The 19,743-nt window shown below is 33.3% G+C and overlaps 1 protein-coding gene across 1 annotated transcript; it reads right to left on the bottom strand.

Annotated features, from left to right (window-relative positions):
* Positions 1–9,873: 9,873 nt before the first annotated feature.
* Positions 9,874–13,514, bottom strand: LOC133303532 (serine carboxypeptidase-like). Its single transcript, XM_061503449.1, has 9 exons — positions 13,189–13,514; positions 11,580–11,748; positions 11,350–11,469; positions 11,104–11,247; positions 10,847–10,997; positions 10,647–10,735; positions 10,265–10,523; positions 10,054–10,187; positions 9,874–9,975 (listed from the first exon to the last, which is right to left on the bottom strand). The coding sequence occupies exons 1-9, from the start codon at positions 13,512–13,514 to the stop codon at positions 9,874–9,876; spliced, it is 1,494 nt and encodes a 497-aa protein (XP_061359433.1).
* Between the last annotated feature and the right edge of the window lie 6,229 nt (positions 13,515–19,743).

A 19,743-nucleotide genomic window follows, 5' to 3' on the forward strand; every position in this document is an offset into this window, starting at 1 on the left:
GACACGACACGAATTTGACACGACATGAATACATCAACACTAACACGACACGAATTTTTATTCGTGTCAAAATCTTCAACACTGACACGACACGAATGTTTTGCGGGTTGACACGACACGATACGAATAACACGCAAAATAGGGGTCAAAATGGTAATTGACAAAATTTTTTTTAAAAAATGGATCAATATTAAAAAAAATTAAAAAAATAATAATAATAAATTAAAAAAAATAATTTTAAAAAAATACGGGTCGACACGAACACGACACGAATTTTTTACGTGTCATTTTTTCCAACATGAACACGACACGAATTTTTTGCGGGCCAACCCGAACACAAATTTTCGTGTCGTGTCGCGGGTCGACTCACGTGTCAAAACCTATATTGACACCCCTATTGGGTATAAAAGGGAGTCAGAAACCCTAAAGAAATGAACTTTTTGCACGGAGAAGATAACGAAGGCAGAACTCGGAGCAAGCTCTTAGATTGAAGACTCAAGCTTTCTTCTTCCCAAATTTTCGGGTTATTATTTATTCATGAATTTTTTTTCACACATTGAATTGTCAGACATGAATATGTCTGGCTAGTCTTTTATTATTGTGGTAAGGGTCACAACCCTTGATGTGAACCCCTTGTAGTTTGATTAATTTTTATATTTAATTATTCCAATTGCATTTATTTTATCATGTTCTTCATCTTATAATTCTTCTAGAACCGATCACTTTATTGGGATTGCGAGGGTTAGGGTTTTCAATAGGGATATTGAGATTCTAGTTCCTGACAAAGGGTAAAATAACAATTCATGTAAGCACTAGGGATAGGCTACATGAATTGCAAACGTGAAAGATTCACTGATTTAAAAGGCTTAACTTGAAAAGGAATTTCTAAGGGATTAGGATTCTAATAGAGTTAATAAAGTTAAGATCACTAAGGAATTAATGCTTAACTAATCAATTAAAAGATAGTGAATCGTTTGATCAATTGCATAATTGAATGTAAATGTTAATTCAGGTTACAAGGTGGGGATCATAAAGGTGTTGGTGTTCTTTACCGCAATATTATCTCAATTATTTTCCCAACCTTAATCTGTTGTTCTCAAGGTTTTAAAAGCATCTTTGAATTATTCACAAGTTCTTGAGTTGTTCTCAATTTTCACAACCTACAATTGTTCTTACAACCATTTTATTAATCCAACAAGAGAGGAACGATAATCTTCTCATATTTAAATCCAAATCATCCCAATCTACGAATATTGCTAAGAAAAGATCCAAAGCACACTGTAATAAGAGAGACCACTGGAGAAAAAAAGGAAAAAAGAGAATAAACTTTTGACATTTAGGGCTTAGGGCATGTAAAGAGGTTTAACACTTTTTGTGAAAATTTTAACAGAAATGTTGATTTGATACAATTACAAAGTATAAGGGGTTAATTGAAATAATTAAAAGTACAAGGGGATAATTTAAAACATGGTCAAAGTTCAAAGGAGTAAGTTATATTTTAGCCTAATATTAATGACACATAATAGGGTGTGGGTCACACATTGAGTTATGTTTCACAAGTTCCTTGGCCATCACTGGATAAAGGAATTAATAAAATCACAACCACAGGTTGCTTGCTTATTCTCCACAAAATGATAAAACAATTAGGTGCTAAATGTTATTATTTTTAAATCAAGTTTCTTAATTTCATTTGATGTTGGTTGGAGCATGACCCTATTCAATGCTCTTCCTACACAAAATTGAGTCACCATTTGCATATATTTTCCCCTCTCAAATATGAGTCTAGTGAACTGATATATAGTTAGGTTTGGATATGTATGAAGTTTACACTTTAGGAATTTGTAGCACATTGATTATTATAATTTGAAGTTAAATAGCCACCCAGAGTAATTATTTGACTATTATATAACCTATGAACATTTTTAAACAAAACGGTTTATCAAAGAATGCTACAAATTATTGCTCATTGTCACATAAAACTTATGAATGATCAATTATTGTGTTGGATGTTTAGATAACATTATACTTTTATTTATAATATTCAATTATTGCGGTTAAGGTAAGAAACAACCAAATGTTACCGCCCACATCTTCTTTGAATTGTTTTTTGGTTTGATATTCTTGTTTTTTTTTTTTTATAGAAACTTTCTTTTTCCTTTCATTTACATTCACATAAAAAATGAACATGTTTAGCTAATTTATTTTCTTTCTTCCCTTTTAATAGAATTCATTTACTTTTATGTGAGTGTGACAATTTTTTTTAATAATTTTCTCATTGTTTTTATATAAATTTTTCATAAGATATAACAGTCCTTTGCTTGAATTTGGTTAGAGCAATGCTACTTCCCATGCAATTTATTTTATCAAAATATTATGAAATGCTTATCGACCAATTAGCTTGAGGTAATGATTCAAAGAGGATTTGGATAAAATTTGTATACGTTATTTCAGAAAAAAATTAAAATAAAATTGCAATGTTTAGAAGCTCTAACATTACCCTCTAGGAATTATTTACAATTATAGATCAATTTTACAAGAGTGAAAAAGGAAAAAAAGGAAATAATATTTCCTTCATACTCACATAGGCACCTTTTGGGTGATTTAAGCAACTTGGTTTTATTTATTGTGCTGAATTACATAGTTGGGGTTAAGCAAATACAATTAACCTGTCACAGGCAATGGGCTTCTTCACTTACAAACTCAATGACTTCAAATGCTTCAATCCTCTATCCAGGGGAACAAAATTCAAGCATGCCTCCATTGTTTCAATAACAACTTATGTTGTTGTTTATGCTTTATCATTTATATATTCAAGTTTATAACTTTTATCAGACGATTCGAAAAAGAGATGTCTTAAACATAGGCATGGCTTTTAAGAAATTGTTTTGTAAATTTATAAGACCATTCTTTATTATATTTATAAAACGTGGATGATATGGGTTATTCCAGTCTTGAGTTTAAATCTTGAGTATTAAATATGTAGTGGAGGTATTTAAAAAAAAAATTAGTACTAGGCTTCACTTTTGGTAAAACCAGATAGTTTATGACTGTTAGGTCCGTGACCCCTTTCTATTAATGGTGAGGCCCATTTGCAACAAAAGAAAGAAACAAAAAAGAGAGGCAGCGACTGAAAAGAAAAGGAAGAAAGAGATAGGGGCAATGATAACAATGGGAAAAAGAAGAAAAACAGAGAGAGAGAGAGAGAGCAAAAACGTGCAGGGGAAAAGGGAAGAAAATGAAAGAAGAAGAGGTTTTCTCCAGCGGATCCAACGGTGAGATTTCGTCAAAACAAGCTCAAATTTCAGGGGAGTGTTCGTGGCATCTATTACTTCACATCCACCGGTCATTTTGTGGTTTGGAGGTCTCTAGAGCCACATATCTTGTTTCACCCTTTGAACCTTCTTTGCCTCTTTGGTGACTTTTTTCCTTACTCTATCTCTTGATTTGCATCTATTTGATAATGTTATTGGATTACTCTATTGTTATATAGAAAGATAACATTATGTATGTGTACCTATTACTATTGATTGGTGATAGTGGAAATTTGAATGGACTCTGATAAATGTCTAGTGGTTTTTCTTCTCAAATTGGATTTTTAATGTAAAAAATCTCGTGTCCCAAATTATTGTGTCGCTATTGTTGCTACTTTTATTGTTGTTGTTATTTTTTTTGTGTTATAAGTTTACTTCAATTTGCACTTGGTTTTTGTGTTTCCCCCAACAAAGTGGTATCAAGAGCCTTGGTTTGTAGTTATGAGTGTCTATGGTGTAAATTGAAATGGAAGGTGGTTCATGCATTATGATTAAACTCAATGGATCAAATTGGTTGATTTAGAAGACTATGATGGAGGGTTATTTATTATGCAAAAACTTGTATGAGCCTGTTGAGAGTGATGCTAAGAGACCATCAGGGATGTCAGAAGCAGAATTGAATAAATTTAATAGAAAAAAAATTGGCACAATTAGGCAGTGGTTGGACATCAATGTTTCATCATGTTGCAAATGAGACATCGATTGAAGAGCTTTGGAAAAAGCTGAAAACTTTGTAGAGAGGAAAATAGTTGGGAACAAAGCATTACTGATGATAAAACTTGTAAACTTAAAGTACAAGGGTAATATCGCTATCAATGAACACTTGAATGAGTATCAAGGTATATGAATTAGTTGACCACAATAAAGTTAAGCTTGAAGATGAATTGCAAGTTTTACCGTTGATGAGCTTTTTACCATATTCTTAAGAGACCTTGGTGGTATCTATTAGTAATTTTGCTCCATAAGGTAAACTGTCTGTGAGTATGCTTACCAGTGCCTTATTGAATGAAAAGACTAGAAGAAAGTCCATAGGTTCGAATGATGCACAAGCAATTGTCACAGAGAACAGGGGGAGGAGCAAAGAAAAATTTAATAAAGGTCATTACCAAGATAAGAGTCATGGAAAGTCACAGAACATATCAAAATCTAGAGTAAAAGTCAAGTGTTACCATTGTGGCATAGAGAGGCATATGAAGAGGAATTGTCAGATTTGGAAAAGAGAGCACATTAAAGATAGTAGCTAGAGGATAGACGATGATAAGAATACCATTACTACTTATGTATGAGAAGATGCTCCTGTGTCAGTTTTACGTTCAACTTATTTACCTAACACGTGCAAACAATGGTCTTCGCCAAAAGGAAGAAGCAATAATGCCTCATCAGAAGTTACAAGGTATGAGACTTTGGTACTGCGAAGATGGGTAATACTAGCTTCTGCAACATTGTGGGAATTGGTGATGTTTGCATAATAACAAACATGGGTTATACACTGACATTAAAGGATGTATGACATGTTCTTGAGTTACACCTCAATTTGATATCAGGGATTGCTTTGGATAAAAGAGATTTTGGGAGCACTTTTAACAATGGAAAGTGGAAGCTGACCAAGGGATCTTTAGTGATTGCCGAAAGAGATGCTTGTTGTAATTTATACAAGACTATAGTAAAGATATGTCAGAGTGGATTGAATATAGTACATGATAATTCTTCACTTGACGTGGCATAGGAGATTGAGTCACATGAGTGATATAATAACTCGTACATGAGTAATAAGAGATTTTTGCATGATTATATTAGATTAATTAGATAAGAAATCTAATTATATGATGTAAGTCACTTTTTAGATAAAAGTGTAATTACAGTGAGTTTCGGTTAAAAATGCGGTATTGCAAAAGTTACCAGAAATTCGAGAATGAGTTAGGGAGAGGATATCTCATGAGAACAATTAATGTTAAAATCCATGATAGATGAGTAAATTCATGATTTATGAGTTAAACACACAATGGTAAAATGTGAAGTCATTGCTAGTTTTGAGTAAATAAATGAAGGTAAATGAGTAAGTAATTATGTGGGAGATGTTGACCAAACCAAGTGGGGATGAGACCACTTAACTTAAGTCATTTTTCCACCAAAAACACAACATAACACCTTTCTTCTTCTTCAAACGTGCAGCCACCATGAGAGAAAGAGAGAAAAGTTTCAAAAATCCATAACTTGAGTTATATTCCATGAAATTGAGTGATTTCAAAGCCAAACTTGTGTAGAATCTCGCAAAGAACCTATTCCACCCTTATTTTTGAGTGGGGAGCTGTGTGGAGAGAGTTATCACCCCTCAACCACTTCGTAAATTTGAGACCTTTTGGTGTTTTGAGAGGTTTTAAGTGCATCAGAGCTTGAGGTTTACTTTTTCTAGCATTCTAAGGTGATTGGTGGTAAGATTTCATCACTTATTTCAAGTTTTTATGAATTTTGCAAAATCTTAGGTTTGCATGAATAGTAACTTCAAAATTTTAATGGTTGGGTGAGTTAAAGAGTGATTTGGATATAGTTTACTTTATTAAATATGCATAGGATTATTTCTTGTGAAAGCACAACAAAAGAAATCATTATTTGAACACTTTGAGATTTTGGTCATGAAAAAATATTAAGTCTTATGATATTTAAGACTTGAAATGGTGGTTGATGGTGAATGTTGTATTATTTCATAATGTAGAGTTTTTTTCGAGAGGTCTATTGATTGAGGAAAACCAATTGGTAGCTTCATTAGACCAAGATCGAGTTTCTTGGAAATTTCCTAAGAGGGTAAGTCCACAAATGAGTAAATGTTCAGAAATTTTAGCCATTTGACTTAATATTTATGTGTTGTTTGAGTTGATGATCTCACTTTCACCTTGGCCATAGGTTGTCTTAGTGTGAAAGTGGTGACTGTTAGCATTTCGAGTTAAAGAAAATTAGTGAATGAAAGTCTATAGAAAGGTAAACTTCTAGACCTTGGCGTTAATCCCCTTGTGTGTTCCACCATATTCCTTCGTGAAGATGGTTTGATGGATAAACGTGCATTGTAGAATTTGAGCATAATATGATGCATTTGAGTTGATGTTGAGTTGATAATAGTTATGTTATGATTTTGAGCTTTATGTTTGAGATGATCTCTAGCCAGTAGATAGATGTATGTTTATAGTCACTTTCCTTGGTGCCCGACGAGGATTTCCTTGGAGTTAGATACGTAAGAAACAAAAGGGTTTATTGAAAGTGCACTACATGTATGGACTTTCCTTGGAACAAAAGGGTTCTTTGGGGATATGATGCCTAAGAGAAAAAATATTTCTTGAAAGGACTATACTATCGGGACTTCCTTTGAAGTTAGCCCGATGAGGACCTCCTTAAGATTAGATATCTAAGAAAGCAAAAGGATTTTCTTGGAAGTTTCCTGTGAGTTGAATTGATATAATGCATGAGATTATGTATTATATGCTATGTTTATTTTTTGTGATGCATGTAAGGTGAACTATGGGGTGGAGCGATCCTCCAAGGATCCTTAATTTATTGATATTTTTATTCCACCCCGTGTTGGGGATATCATTTCAGGTACCAGCAGTGATGGTATAGGTGCTTCACATGGCAAGAAGCCAGCAGTGGAATGATTGCATAACATATAGCTTGATTACTATTATGATGTATGTAATCAGTATTGAGCAAATGGAAACATGATATATATGACAGTTTTGGTTATACATTTTGTATAAGCCTTCATTACATTTGATAAATGATCATGTATAGGCTTATATTATGAGTATTAAAAATGTGTAATGAGATTATGTAATGAGGTACATTCATTTGAGATATGTATTGTGCATGAGATGTAAATTTAATGCTTGCTTGTGGTGCAAGTCATATGTACGAAATCATATGCCAATGAGGCTAGGTAATTTGGTATGAGGTTGATGTTGTAATTATGAGACTATGGTCACAAACCTGAACTTTATGTATTAAATGTACTAGTTTATGATGTTTTAGATTGAAGCCATGTAAATAATGATTTTGATGTAAAAGTTATGTTTAGAAGAATCATATGTAAGATCCATTGATGGATCCTATGAGTAGTCTAGTAGATAGACTGGAATATGTATGAAATTATATATGTTGTTCATTAAGAGTTTAATGAGATTGGGAAAATGTCTCAAACCCTCCAATTAGGTGCTATCCATTTTATTTCGAACCAATATGGTACATGATTTCCATATTCGGGTAGTTGATTACCATCACTGAGGTTTTGTAAAGTTTAAAATGTTAAAGATAAGAGGTATGATTAACCATTATTTATAATTGGTGAAGGTTTATATCATATAACAGTGATATGCTAAATGATTGCATAATTGATTATGATTAATAATAAATTAGTTAAAGTATATACAATATGTCTAAATGGAAAAGTGAGTATTACACAGGATAATTTATGGGAACTAATTGGTAGATGATATTAAGTTGATTTATGATGTTCCGCACAATATATGAGTTATAATTAAAGTATTTGAATATTATGAGTACAAAATAAATTGCTTAAGTAGAAAGTAAAAGAAAAAGTTTATCCATAATTTTAATTCAAATACTTTGGTTGTAACTGCGCTTAATATCATATGCAATGTTAACAAATCAGTTCTAGAACGAGGTGTTACAAGTGACAAAGATTTGCACGTACTAGGAAAGAAGTCTTTAATTCCCTTTGTCAAAGGTATGCATTTAAATACATTTGATTATTATGTGATTGACAAGCATCATAAAGTCTCATTCCAAAAGCATCATGATATGAAATCTAATATATTAGACTTAGTGCATTCTGATGTTTGTTGTCCATTTGATGTTCCATCATTATGAGGTAATATATATTTTGTTACTTTTATTAATGACACTTCACGAAAGATGTGGTTGCTTCTAATGAAATATAAGGACAACGTGTTCCAGTATTTTCAACAGTTCAATGTCATGGTAGAAAGAGAAACCTGAAAGCTCCTAAAATGTCTCTGTACTGATAATAGAGGCGAGTATACTTCAAAAGAGTTTGAAAATTACTTCTCTAAATATGGCATCAGACATGAGAGGACAATTCTTTGAACCCCTCAGCACAATGGGGTAGTAGAGAGGTAAAACCACACAGTTGTTGAGAAGATCTGATGTATGTTGAAGATAGCTGCATTGGGGAAAAACTGCTAGCACTACCTTTTATTTGATGAACAGATCTCCCTCATCTACGTTAGGCTCAGATATTCCAGAAAGGTTATGGAGGGGGAAAGATGCCTCATACTCTCATCTGATGGTGTTTGGTTGCAAGGCTCTTACATATGTTTCAAAAGAGCAGTGGCCGAAATTATTCCTTGCATTTTCCTGGGTTATGGAAATAAAGAGTTTAGCTACAAACGATGGGACCAAGAAAAGAAGAATATTTTCATAAGCAGAGATGTAGTACTCCGTGTGACTGAGAATATTACACACTTTGAGAAGATTGTGGGGCCTACTAAGGGGGAAAAAATATGTTTGATCCAACATTAATTCCTTCTTCTTAAAATGGCGCCATTGGAGGAGAAGAGGTTTATGAAGAGCATGTTGGTCATGATGGTTCATAGGTAGTGGATAATGTTGATGAGAGATCATTGAGTAGGGGGCAGCCCCCACAAGTAGAGGTTGTAAAATCACAAGTCAGACGATCCATGAGAGACAATGATTGAAAATAAAAAGAAGAGAGAGAGAGAGAACGGGTGCACAAGGAAAAAAAAAAAGAAGAAAAATAGAGAGAGAGCAAAAGCGCGTAGGGGAGAAGGAAAGAAAAGGTTTTCTCCGGCGGATTCAACGGTGAGACTTCGTCGGAACAAGCTCAAATTTTAGGAGAGTGTTTGTGACATCTATTACTTCACATCCACCTGTCCTTTTGTGGTTTGGAGATCTCTAGACCCACATATATGGTTTCTCCTTTTGAAGCTTCTTTGGTGACTTTTCTCCTTAGTCTATCTCTTGATTTCTATCTATTTGATGATGTTGTTGGATTCCTATAGAGAGATAATATTATGTATGCGTACCTATTATTATTGATTGGTGATAGTGGAAGTTTAGATGGACTCCGATAAAAGTTCCGTGGTTTTTCTTCCCACATTGACTTTTCAACTTAGTGTGTTCGAAATTATTGTGTTGCTGCTATTACTGTTGCGGTTTTCTGTATTATAAATTTACTTCAATTTGCATTTGGCTATTAAGTTTGGTCCCAACAATGACATGGGAACGGAATGAATCTCTTATCAATCACTTGGGATCATGCCGAATATGTTCAATTTTTGTTCAATAATTGACATTTTCTTGCACAGAATCAGCACAAAAATTGTGCACCATTTGTTAACACGGGTATAAAGAACAGGAACTTGATAAAAGGTTTAGAAAAAAAAAATATATATTCTACCATCCAAATATAATAAATACATGAAGTCATGTACACAAGAAAATGTGATCACTGTTCATGTCAGAGGAGGTTGGATTTTATTTTGCAGTGATTGAACCAATTAAGAGAGACATTATCTTATTTCAATGCCACAGTCAATTTCCCTTCCATCCAGCTTTGCAACATCTGAAGTGCAGCTTTTGGTTGATCCATAGGGACCATGTGCCCAGCCCCATATACCTGTTGTATCACAAAAACAAAGTTACCAAATGTGTTATTAGCAATGTTAGGGTCAAGAATACACCCCTAAACACAAACCTTGAGGAAAGAGAGAGGTCCATAGCTATTCAGACTCCCTGCTTTTGCACCATCAACCATAAATTGCACTGTATGGGATGCCCCAAACTCCTTTTGTCCTGACCACTCCATGGCATGAACCCATCTTGAATTCCCTGCCAATTGAGAAGAACATCAAGAATGCAATCCAACATACAACTTTTTTGTTTTCAAATGAATCAAGAAGGCTCACCAAGCCAATTGCATATGAGATCTTCTTCCCCAGCATACGCAAGCATTCTGATTCCATCCTCAAGAAGTGAAGGGATTCCCACTTCAAGGTTTCTCATCCAATCTTGCATCATGGCATCATACACTGTTTGACTGCATGATACGTACTCCAAGTCCCCCACACCTAAAGCATCCCTCGCACTTTGCTTGTTTAAAAGTGTCTCCAAGTTTGAGAAGTCATAACACAATTCTCCCTCACATTTCTTTCTGATGTCATAGTACTGCAATTCGATAATAAGCAAAATGCAGTAAGTAATTAACTCGAACTACACTATTTTCTCAAACCATGCTGAACAGAAAAAAAGTATAATGATAATAAATAATGTTCTTTCATGATTACTTACATTAATGTCGCCAGTAATGTCCAAGATACGAGCGAATATGTTTTCGCAAATACTTAACGCAGACACGCAGCTTTGTCCACCTTTAGAGTCTGATGAATCAAACACAGATCAATGAACATCACAAAGAGATAAAACATACATTTCTAGCTAGCTCAATGAATTAACAAATAGGGAAAAAAAAAACTAGGGGGAAGTTGTACTGCATGCTGTTATGGCCTGCTCACACCCTGGGATAAACTGTTTGATACTTTCGTATTCAGCCTTTGAAATTAATCCCGTGTCTAATGCAAAGTCTGGGTATGCCTGGTACTGAATTCCAGGATTTGTTAACCCATTACCAATAGCAAAGCCCTGTTATTATATTGGATCAAATAAATCAATACTAGCAAGGCTAAACTAATTATCGTTTCATAATGATGACTGATGATATAAATTATATAAGAAGTAGTATAAAGACCTTGAGGTTTATATAAATTCCTTGTTTTTCTTTATTTCCTTTGTGAACCCGAGATGCAAGAGCTGGAATGTAGTGTCCTGCGTATGATTCTCCAGTAATGTAAAAATCATTCTTAACGAACTTGGGGTGCTGCTTGAAAAATGCCTGTCATTATAGTAAGATTAATTAGTGGATCTTATTTATATATAAGCATATAACATATATATACTTCTCTACATCTTAATAAGCTTGGCTTTTCTACATTACCTGCAAGAAGTCATACAAATCATTGCTAACACCCATTTCATCATGGGGAATATCAGCAGAATCGGAAGTGTAGCTGAAACCTGTCCCAATTGGTTGGTCAACAAATATAATATTTGATACCTACAAAATGAGAAAACACCATCTTGATGATGAGAATGAGAAAATAAATTTGGTGCAACAACTTGATTCTCTGAATTAACCAATGCCTTTGGTATGACAATGATTGTTACCTTATCCCATCCGTAATCATTCCATATAAGAGACAAGTTATTGCCAATTTTGAAAGGACCATTCTCGTAAAACAAAGCTAATTCACTGCTACACCCTGGACCACCAGTCAACCATATGACAACTGGGTCATTCGTGTTGTTTCGGGATTCAAAGAAAAAATAGAACATTCTGCAAATCATAGAAGAAAATATGGCAATTCAAGCCAGGACCACATGTTAGCCAGTAATTAAAGAGAGAGATTTTAAATTAATTAATTTGGAAAAAAAAACACTTGCGTTAATTAAACGACTGCACAATGATACAACCATGTGAAATTATATAATTAGCTATTGTATAATTATATTATGTTTATGACGTATCAACAAACACGTTACTTGTTGGTCAATATTACGGTTCCTTTATATCCGTCGTCACTTTGAAAACATCACGATCGACTGAAAAAAGCGAGTAAACCAAAATAATAGCTACTTGTAAAAAAAGACTAAAGCGGTACAATACAACCAACGATTGACCTTAAACATCATGAAGAATTTTTTTTTTTTGTGTGGCTAAGTACGTTTTTTTTTTTTTGGAAATATATATTCCAATTAATTCATCGATTCGCAACTAGTTTAATTTGGGACGGATATCGGAATTAAGACTTTAAACCCCTCCCAAAGAAGATACTAAGGAAGATCAAACACATTCTCACCCCACATGCAGTTTCCTAACACTAACTGACCTACTATCATTTGGTGTAGCTAATTACGTTAACTTTAACGGAAAATGATCCGTTTATAAAATTTTTTGATAAATTTTTACAAATTATACTGTTCCCGCGAGAGAACATAGTAAAATTAGTGTTCTCCCGAAAGAATATAACATAGTTTGTAAACAAAAAAAATTTGTAACCTGCCCAACTTTAACACATGATCACAGTTAATTACTTACAAAAACTTAAAAGAACACGTCAACTATTTATATATCGTTTTAACCAAAATATCCTTCGTATATACATTATTTACATTTTCCACATTACTCTGAATCTCTTGGCACTTTGCCACACCAGATTCTCGTTTGTCTGGATATAAAGAATTACGCAAACTAAAAAACCCCTTAAAATCGCAGAAAAATATTTGTCTTGATGATTCTCGTTCTAGACAGAAAAATAAAATAAAAAACATAGAAACTTAAAAACCCAATATAAAGTTTAAAATGTAGGAAATTATACTCTCACGTTTTCATCTCTCATATTTATTTATTTTTTTAAGAGTAAACACTATATTTTTTAGTCCCTGTCAATATTACGAAATCCTTTTTAGTCCCTGACAATAAAAAAAGGACCAAATTGGTCCCTGAAATTACAAAAAAAGATCATGTTAGTCCTTATGTCAACTCCCAAATATGTAGAGTGGCCATTTTCTTGTAATTTCAGGGATCAATTTAGTCCTTTTTTATTGCCAGGGACTGAAAAAGATTTCGTAGATATTGCCAGGGACTAAAAAAGGTGGTTACTCTTTTTTTTTAATTGGTGGACCCCATTCACAACATAACATAGTTTCTCCTCTGCCAGGTGAGAAAAGTAAAACCTGTAACATATGCCAGAGTTTGAATCAGAAGAATATTTACCTTGCTGCTTTGGAACGAGGAAGCGAATAATACCCTGCATGGTGACCAAGGTCTTCAACAGAAGCCCCAGAGGCACCAAGAAACGAAAACTTCTTCTCCACGATCTTTCCAGGGACAAAACCAACAGTGTCACCTAGTCTTATGTTAACAGGATCTTTTGGAAATAGGTTAAGGCCTCTTATGAGCGTTTCTGCTTGTGGTTTTGGGGTGTATAACAAGCCACGGTCATTGATGTTGCGAGAAGTTGCATAGGATGAAGAAACTGAAATGATGAAGAGAGAAAAAAGAGACAGAGTGATTTTCGAGAAGGTTGGTGATGATGCCATGTTGTTTTCACTTGCGGAAAATGCTTAGCAATGGATTTGAATTTATAGCACTCCATATGCAAACTTTGCCTGCGAAGCGTCACCTACTTTCAGATTATAGTAAATACGTTTGGAATGAAATATTTCCTCTACTAATTTCATTTATAAAATATATATATGTATATATTTGGAAAGAAATAAAAAAGAAATATATATGGTTTTAAAATCATTTTATCTTTAGTTGTGTATGAATAAAGAAATTATTTAATTTTAGTTGGGTTTGAGTTGATTTTAGTTTAAATCTTGTAATTTATTTTTTTATTTTTTATATGAAATTGATTTTTTACCTTTACTAGTTAATTATAAGTAATGGTAATAAAATAATTTAAATATTAAAAATTCAATTAAATTCATGTTTTACTTTTATGCAGTCTAAGTATGAAATGAATTTGTTTCATTTTGATATATTATTAATTTGAATTTTTTTTTAATTATTACTCCATCATGTGTTGTTAACTAACTTGTTATATATGTTGTTAAAAATAGTTGGATATATACGACAAAGAATAATTGAGTGATAATATTTAAAAACTTTAGATATACAGAATATGCAATTAAGTCAGCGTCATTGCCTCGTTAGTAAAATGGTCACTTTCTTGAGTAATGAGCATGTTCGCGAGCTATGTCTTGTGTATATATATATATGTATTAGTGCGAACGTAATCAAATAGGTGTTGGAATTAATTTTGAATTAATTATGTTTGTAAATAAGAAGTTTGATATGGAAAGCTGTGTCTTTTCATGATCGAACGGATGTGTTCTTTTATGTCGAACTGATGTGTTGTTTCGTCGTCGAATATATGTCTTTTGAATCGTGACCTTACGTTTTCTATAAATAAACAAAGAATCAGAATTTTAAAATAATTTTTTCTCTACTAGATTTTGTAAGTTATTTGCATTTGCACGAATATTGGGCATTTGAAATAAAATCATACAATTTGAAACTAAATCAAATCAAATATTTGACCATTTTGGTCATCCAGAAATTTACCGTAATTTAATTCCAAGATGTAAAAATTGTGCAAACAATTTTAGGATTTAAGATTTCACATTAAATTTTAATCCCATCAACACCACAAATTACGTTTTGATAAACAACTTTGATCATGCCATCACTAAAATCGGACTAGTCGCGAAGCGATGAATCGATTGGAATATCTAAAAAAAAAACCCTTTCAAATTCACATAATATCATAAGATACTTCAATATAAAACTCATATATCCATCATGTTATAAAATGCATTATGGACAAGAATTATCATTTGTCAACACCATAAAATAACAATTTGCATACATTACATACATATAAAGACTACACATATCAATATTTATGACATCACAAGTATTGATTATTTATCATAATAAATAATGGGAAAAATATTTCTACAGTTACTGTAGATAAGTTATCTGCATTTATTCCCAAAACGATGTCATTTTGGTATTGAAATCTTAAAAAATTATAAATAAAAAGACTATTATAACCCTGAAATAAATTAAAATTACAAAAACACCATGATTTCCACCCAAAACGACGTCGTATTGAGCTTACTGTAGATAACTTATCTGCAGTAACTGCAGAAAAACGAACCCATAAATAATATAACAATAAATTCAAGCCATAAATATTTCTCATTGTTGTGGCAACATTTCCACAATGAATAACTCATCGAACTCAACCTATGTCTGACCTTATATTCTTCTATAAATAAGTCTTATATATATTTGGAAAGAATATGAGTTCGTTTTTTCTGCAGTCAATGTAGATAAGTTATTTATATCGAGTCTAAAACGATATCATTTTGGGACGAAAATCAAGGTATTTTTGTAATTATAATTTATTTCAGTGTTATAATAATCTTTCTCATTATAATTTTTTAAACTTTCAACCTAAAACGACGTTGTTTTGGGAGTGAATGTAGATAATTTATTTACATTCACTCTAGAAATGTTAAAGCCAAGAAATATATATGGTTTTAAAATCATTTTATCTTTAGTTGTGTATGAATAAAAAAATTATTTAATTTTAGTTGGGTTTGAGTAGATTTAGATTGATTTTAGTTTAAATCTTGAAATTGATGTTTTTACCTTTACTAGTTAAGTTATTTAACTTATGAGTAATGGTAATAAAAGAATTTAAATAATAAAAAATCAATTAAATAATGATTTTTTTAATTATTACTCAATCATGTGATGTTAATTAACTTCTTATATATGTTGTTAAAAAAAGTTAGTTATACGACAGAATAATTGAGTGATAATATTTAAAAACTTTAGATAAACAGAATATGCACTTAAGTCAGCGTCATTGCCTCGTTAGTAAAATGGTCACTTTCTTGTGTAATGAGCATGCTCGCGAGCTGTGTCTTGTGTATATGTATTAGTGCGACTGTAATCAAATGGGAACATACAAATATACAATTGCCTCATATATATAAAATTTTATCAAATAAAATAAATGTGAAGTAATGTAAAGGAAAACTAGAGATAGCAATTCAAACTTCAAAATATAGGACAATAATCACAATATATCACTAATACTACGTAATTATTGACCTACATGCACGCTGGACCCAAACGTACGTCGAGATTATAAAATTATTCAGATATCATGCTCTTTTGCTTTATGATGTATTTAAAGTTGATCCATTGCACATGGGTCAACTATTGATTCAAGAAGCTCAGAGTTAATCAGAATTGTGGCTCAATAAGTATAGCTCAATTGTTGAAAGAATTATTGATTTAAAATATAACAAATTATGATCAAATTCAAATCTCAATAAAGCAGATACGATTGTAATTTGTTTGGCTGGAAAAGGAAAGCAACACATTTGACATATTTTTTTTTTGGAAACAGATTTGGCATGATTTGAGATCTAAGATTTGGGATGTGTTTTGAATGATTTAATTATAATAATTTATTTATTTTTGGAAGTTATTTACCATTATATTTATTTTAGAAATTTTTCTTATTTTTAGGATTTTAGATTTTGAATCTTGAAGTTTGTATCGATTTGTAATTAATTTATAAAAGGCTGCTTATGACCCTTATTCTATGCGTTAAATTTTGTTATTTTGCTAATTAAAAATTAAGGATCGAAGGGTTACTTTTTTTTTTGTAAAATCTTAATTTTCTGTTTAGTCATTTTTTCTATACGTTTTTAGCATCACTTTATTTTAACTTACTGCGACTTTGAAGATATAATATGATATGAAAATATACTCTTATCTTATAGAAGAGTGTTTTTCTCTCCTATAAATATATCATTTCCCGTATTGCATTTTCTTTTTTTCTTTTTTTATTAGTAGGTGGTCCTATATATAATTATCTCTATAGCATTAGAAAATTTCCCTTGCATGAGATTAATAAAGCTTATAAGATACAAACTCCAAACTGTCAACTGAAGATAATAACTCTAACTACTTGATCCGATTTCTGTTGCCCTCGTTCACTTAATCAAACACCCCGTGTATACCCGGTTGTTATCATATCATCGTATTAAGCAGTGCTTAAATAAAAATGCAGAACTAACTTTTTACTTTCAATTATGACGTCATTATTATTAACCAAGTTAATTACTTAATCACTTTTCAAAATATTGCATGTATGTAAATTGCAAATAGACAGCTATTTACACTGAATAACCTCATAATATAAATTAGTGTGTATCTAAATCACGAAACTACAACACGTAGCCCGGACCATAATCCTGATACAATTATAAAAATCAATTCTAAAATAAAACAGAGTCAATCAATGTGGCATGGACAACCCTCATGCTCACCAAATAAGGCAACAAAGCCCAATAGAGTCTCAACTCAAATAACATAATAATAGATAAATATAGAACATGTCAGCATCCAGTCATAACAGCATAAGCATGCATAAAAAGTCAACTAAGCTCCGGCCTCCTGCCGCCCGAGGTCTCAACCCCCGAGGTACCTGAACCTGAAAATGTGGGGTGAGATCTCTAAAAAGAAATCTCAGTAAGAGAAGGGGTCCTCAAGGACTCTTCCGCCCCAAGCTCACTTACAAGTATAATATAAGTTTAAAAACAGTAATTTCAATGCATGTTCATGTTAAGGCATTTATATCATGACAGTATAATCTCTTGCTCAGTGAGATAAATACTAAGAATCATTAATCATGTGATGTATGCAAATACTCAAATACTATGGTATTCAGATATTGGGGAGAAAAGTATTAGAATACTTAAATGAAAGTAATCGAATACTTTCTGGAGAGCTGGAGTATTCGAATACTACTCGTGGAGTATTTGAATACCTCCTGCAGAAACAACATGTAATGAGTTAAAATGAGTAAGAAATACTTAATCACTTAGTGTAATCTGTGCTATGATTATTGATTATTAATTATAGTATGGGCAGATTGTGATTGTGCTGTTTGTGGGCCTTGAGCTTGTGTGGACTCTTGGTTTGGATAGCTAGTTTACAAGGTAAGCTTTCGTGTCCTCGGTTTAGCCATGTTGTGGTTCCACCATGTCCCATGGGGATATGGTTATATGCATGCTGTGTTACATGCTTTGAATATTTGAAATACTGTTGAGCTTTATGTGTAATGGCTTTTAATATGCATGTGTTGTTCCATCTTGACGGTAAGCCTGAGTATGTAGCGTCATACAAGATGGTGATCCGGGGTGGATGCAAGTAGCATCTTGCACTAATTGTGGATAATAGACGTATACTTATTCCTGCATTTCTCTGGCCAGTAGAATAGAATTGACACACATGACATGATTATCTGCTGCATTGCACTGTTTTAGAAATGATATTGATGAACTGCTTTTAAACTTATATTGCAAATGTAAGTGAGCTTGGGTGGAAGATCCGTGAGGACCCCTTGTCTTACTGAGATTTCTGGTTTAGAGATCTCACCCCACGTTTGGGAAATGCTTATTTCAGGTTTAGGTAGTATGGGGACTGATGCCTCTGGCGGCAGGAGACCAGAGCTTAGCTAATTATGATATTTATGCTGTATTGCTGACATGACTGGATTTAGATGTTGTTTATGTTTTCCGCTATTTATGATTATGTTGTTGTTGAGACTGATGTTGGGCTTGTTGCCTTATTTGAGTGAGCATGGGGAATGTCCATGACACTTTCTGTTAGTACTTTTAGATTGGAGTTGTATAACCTGCTAGTTGGTCCGGCCTACTTGTGGTAGTCCCGTGATTTCTAGAGACACTTATATTATCTATGTTATGAGGTATTTCAGTTAGCTGTTTTATTGCAATTACATACAGGCGATGTTTTATTAATTGATTAATAAGCAAGTTGGTAATGATAATGACATCATAAGTTGGAAAGAAAAAGATATTCCGCATTTTTAATTAAGCACAGCTTTATACGATAGTATGATAACATTACCGGATATATACGGGATGTTACAGAATGCGTAGCCCCAGAGTCAAACAAGACATCAACAATAGATCCACCAATGGAAACAGTACCTCTAACTAGGTTTGGAGCTCGGTTCGACTGCTGCCGATCCAAAGTGTAAACTCGCCCCGTGGCAGGTGGCACCACAGGTGCCGCTGTAGGTGGAAGAGGAACCATCTGAAGTGGAACTGCCTGAACGGCTGCAGCTCTCGCAATCGACGACGGACACTCCCTAGCATAGTGGCCCTCCTTGCCATACTGGAAAGATATAGTCTGGCCGGTAGTACATGGCCCCAGATGAACCTTCCCACATCCCGTGCATCTGGGAGTAGGAGGTCTCGCTGTACTTCCCTGAGTGGAAGTCCTCTTAAACTGATTTGGCGCTTACCTAGCCGCCAACTGCTTTCCTTTGCCCTTACCAGAAAACTTCCTGTCCTTCTAGGAGGTGGAACTACCAATTCCCTTCGTCTCAGAAATCTTGGCCCTCTTGGCCTCACTCACAATGCAGACATCCTTAATGTCCTTGCAATGTTGTACCAGTGTACCAAAATCTCTTGATGCTGCTCCAGCAATACGCTCTACAATCTCCTCAGTACGTCCCCTGCGGAACTTAGCAGCCAAAAAAGTCGGAGTAGGCACAACAATCCGAAAGTGAGCGAACTTAACCAGCTCATTAAACTTCGCCAGATACTCGTCAAGGGTGAACGAGCCGTGCACCAACCATATTCGGATATCTCAAGACCCCATATCCGGATATCATATCCGGATATTTCACGACAGAATGCAGTTTCT

Source organism: Gastrolobium bilobum, unplaced genomic scaffold (genome assembly GCF_033153095.1).
Source record: "Gastrolobium bilobum isolate Gb01-03AN ecotype WA unplaced genomic scaffold, APGP_CSIRO_Gbil_v1 utg10809, whole genome shotgun sequence".
Taxonomy (NCBI): domain Eukaryota; kingdom Viridiplantae; phylum Streptophyta; class Magnoliopsida; order Fabales; family Fabaceae; genus Gastrolobium; species Gastrolobium bilobum.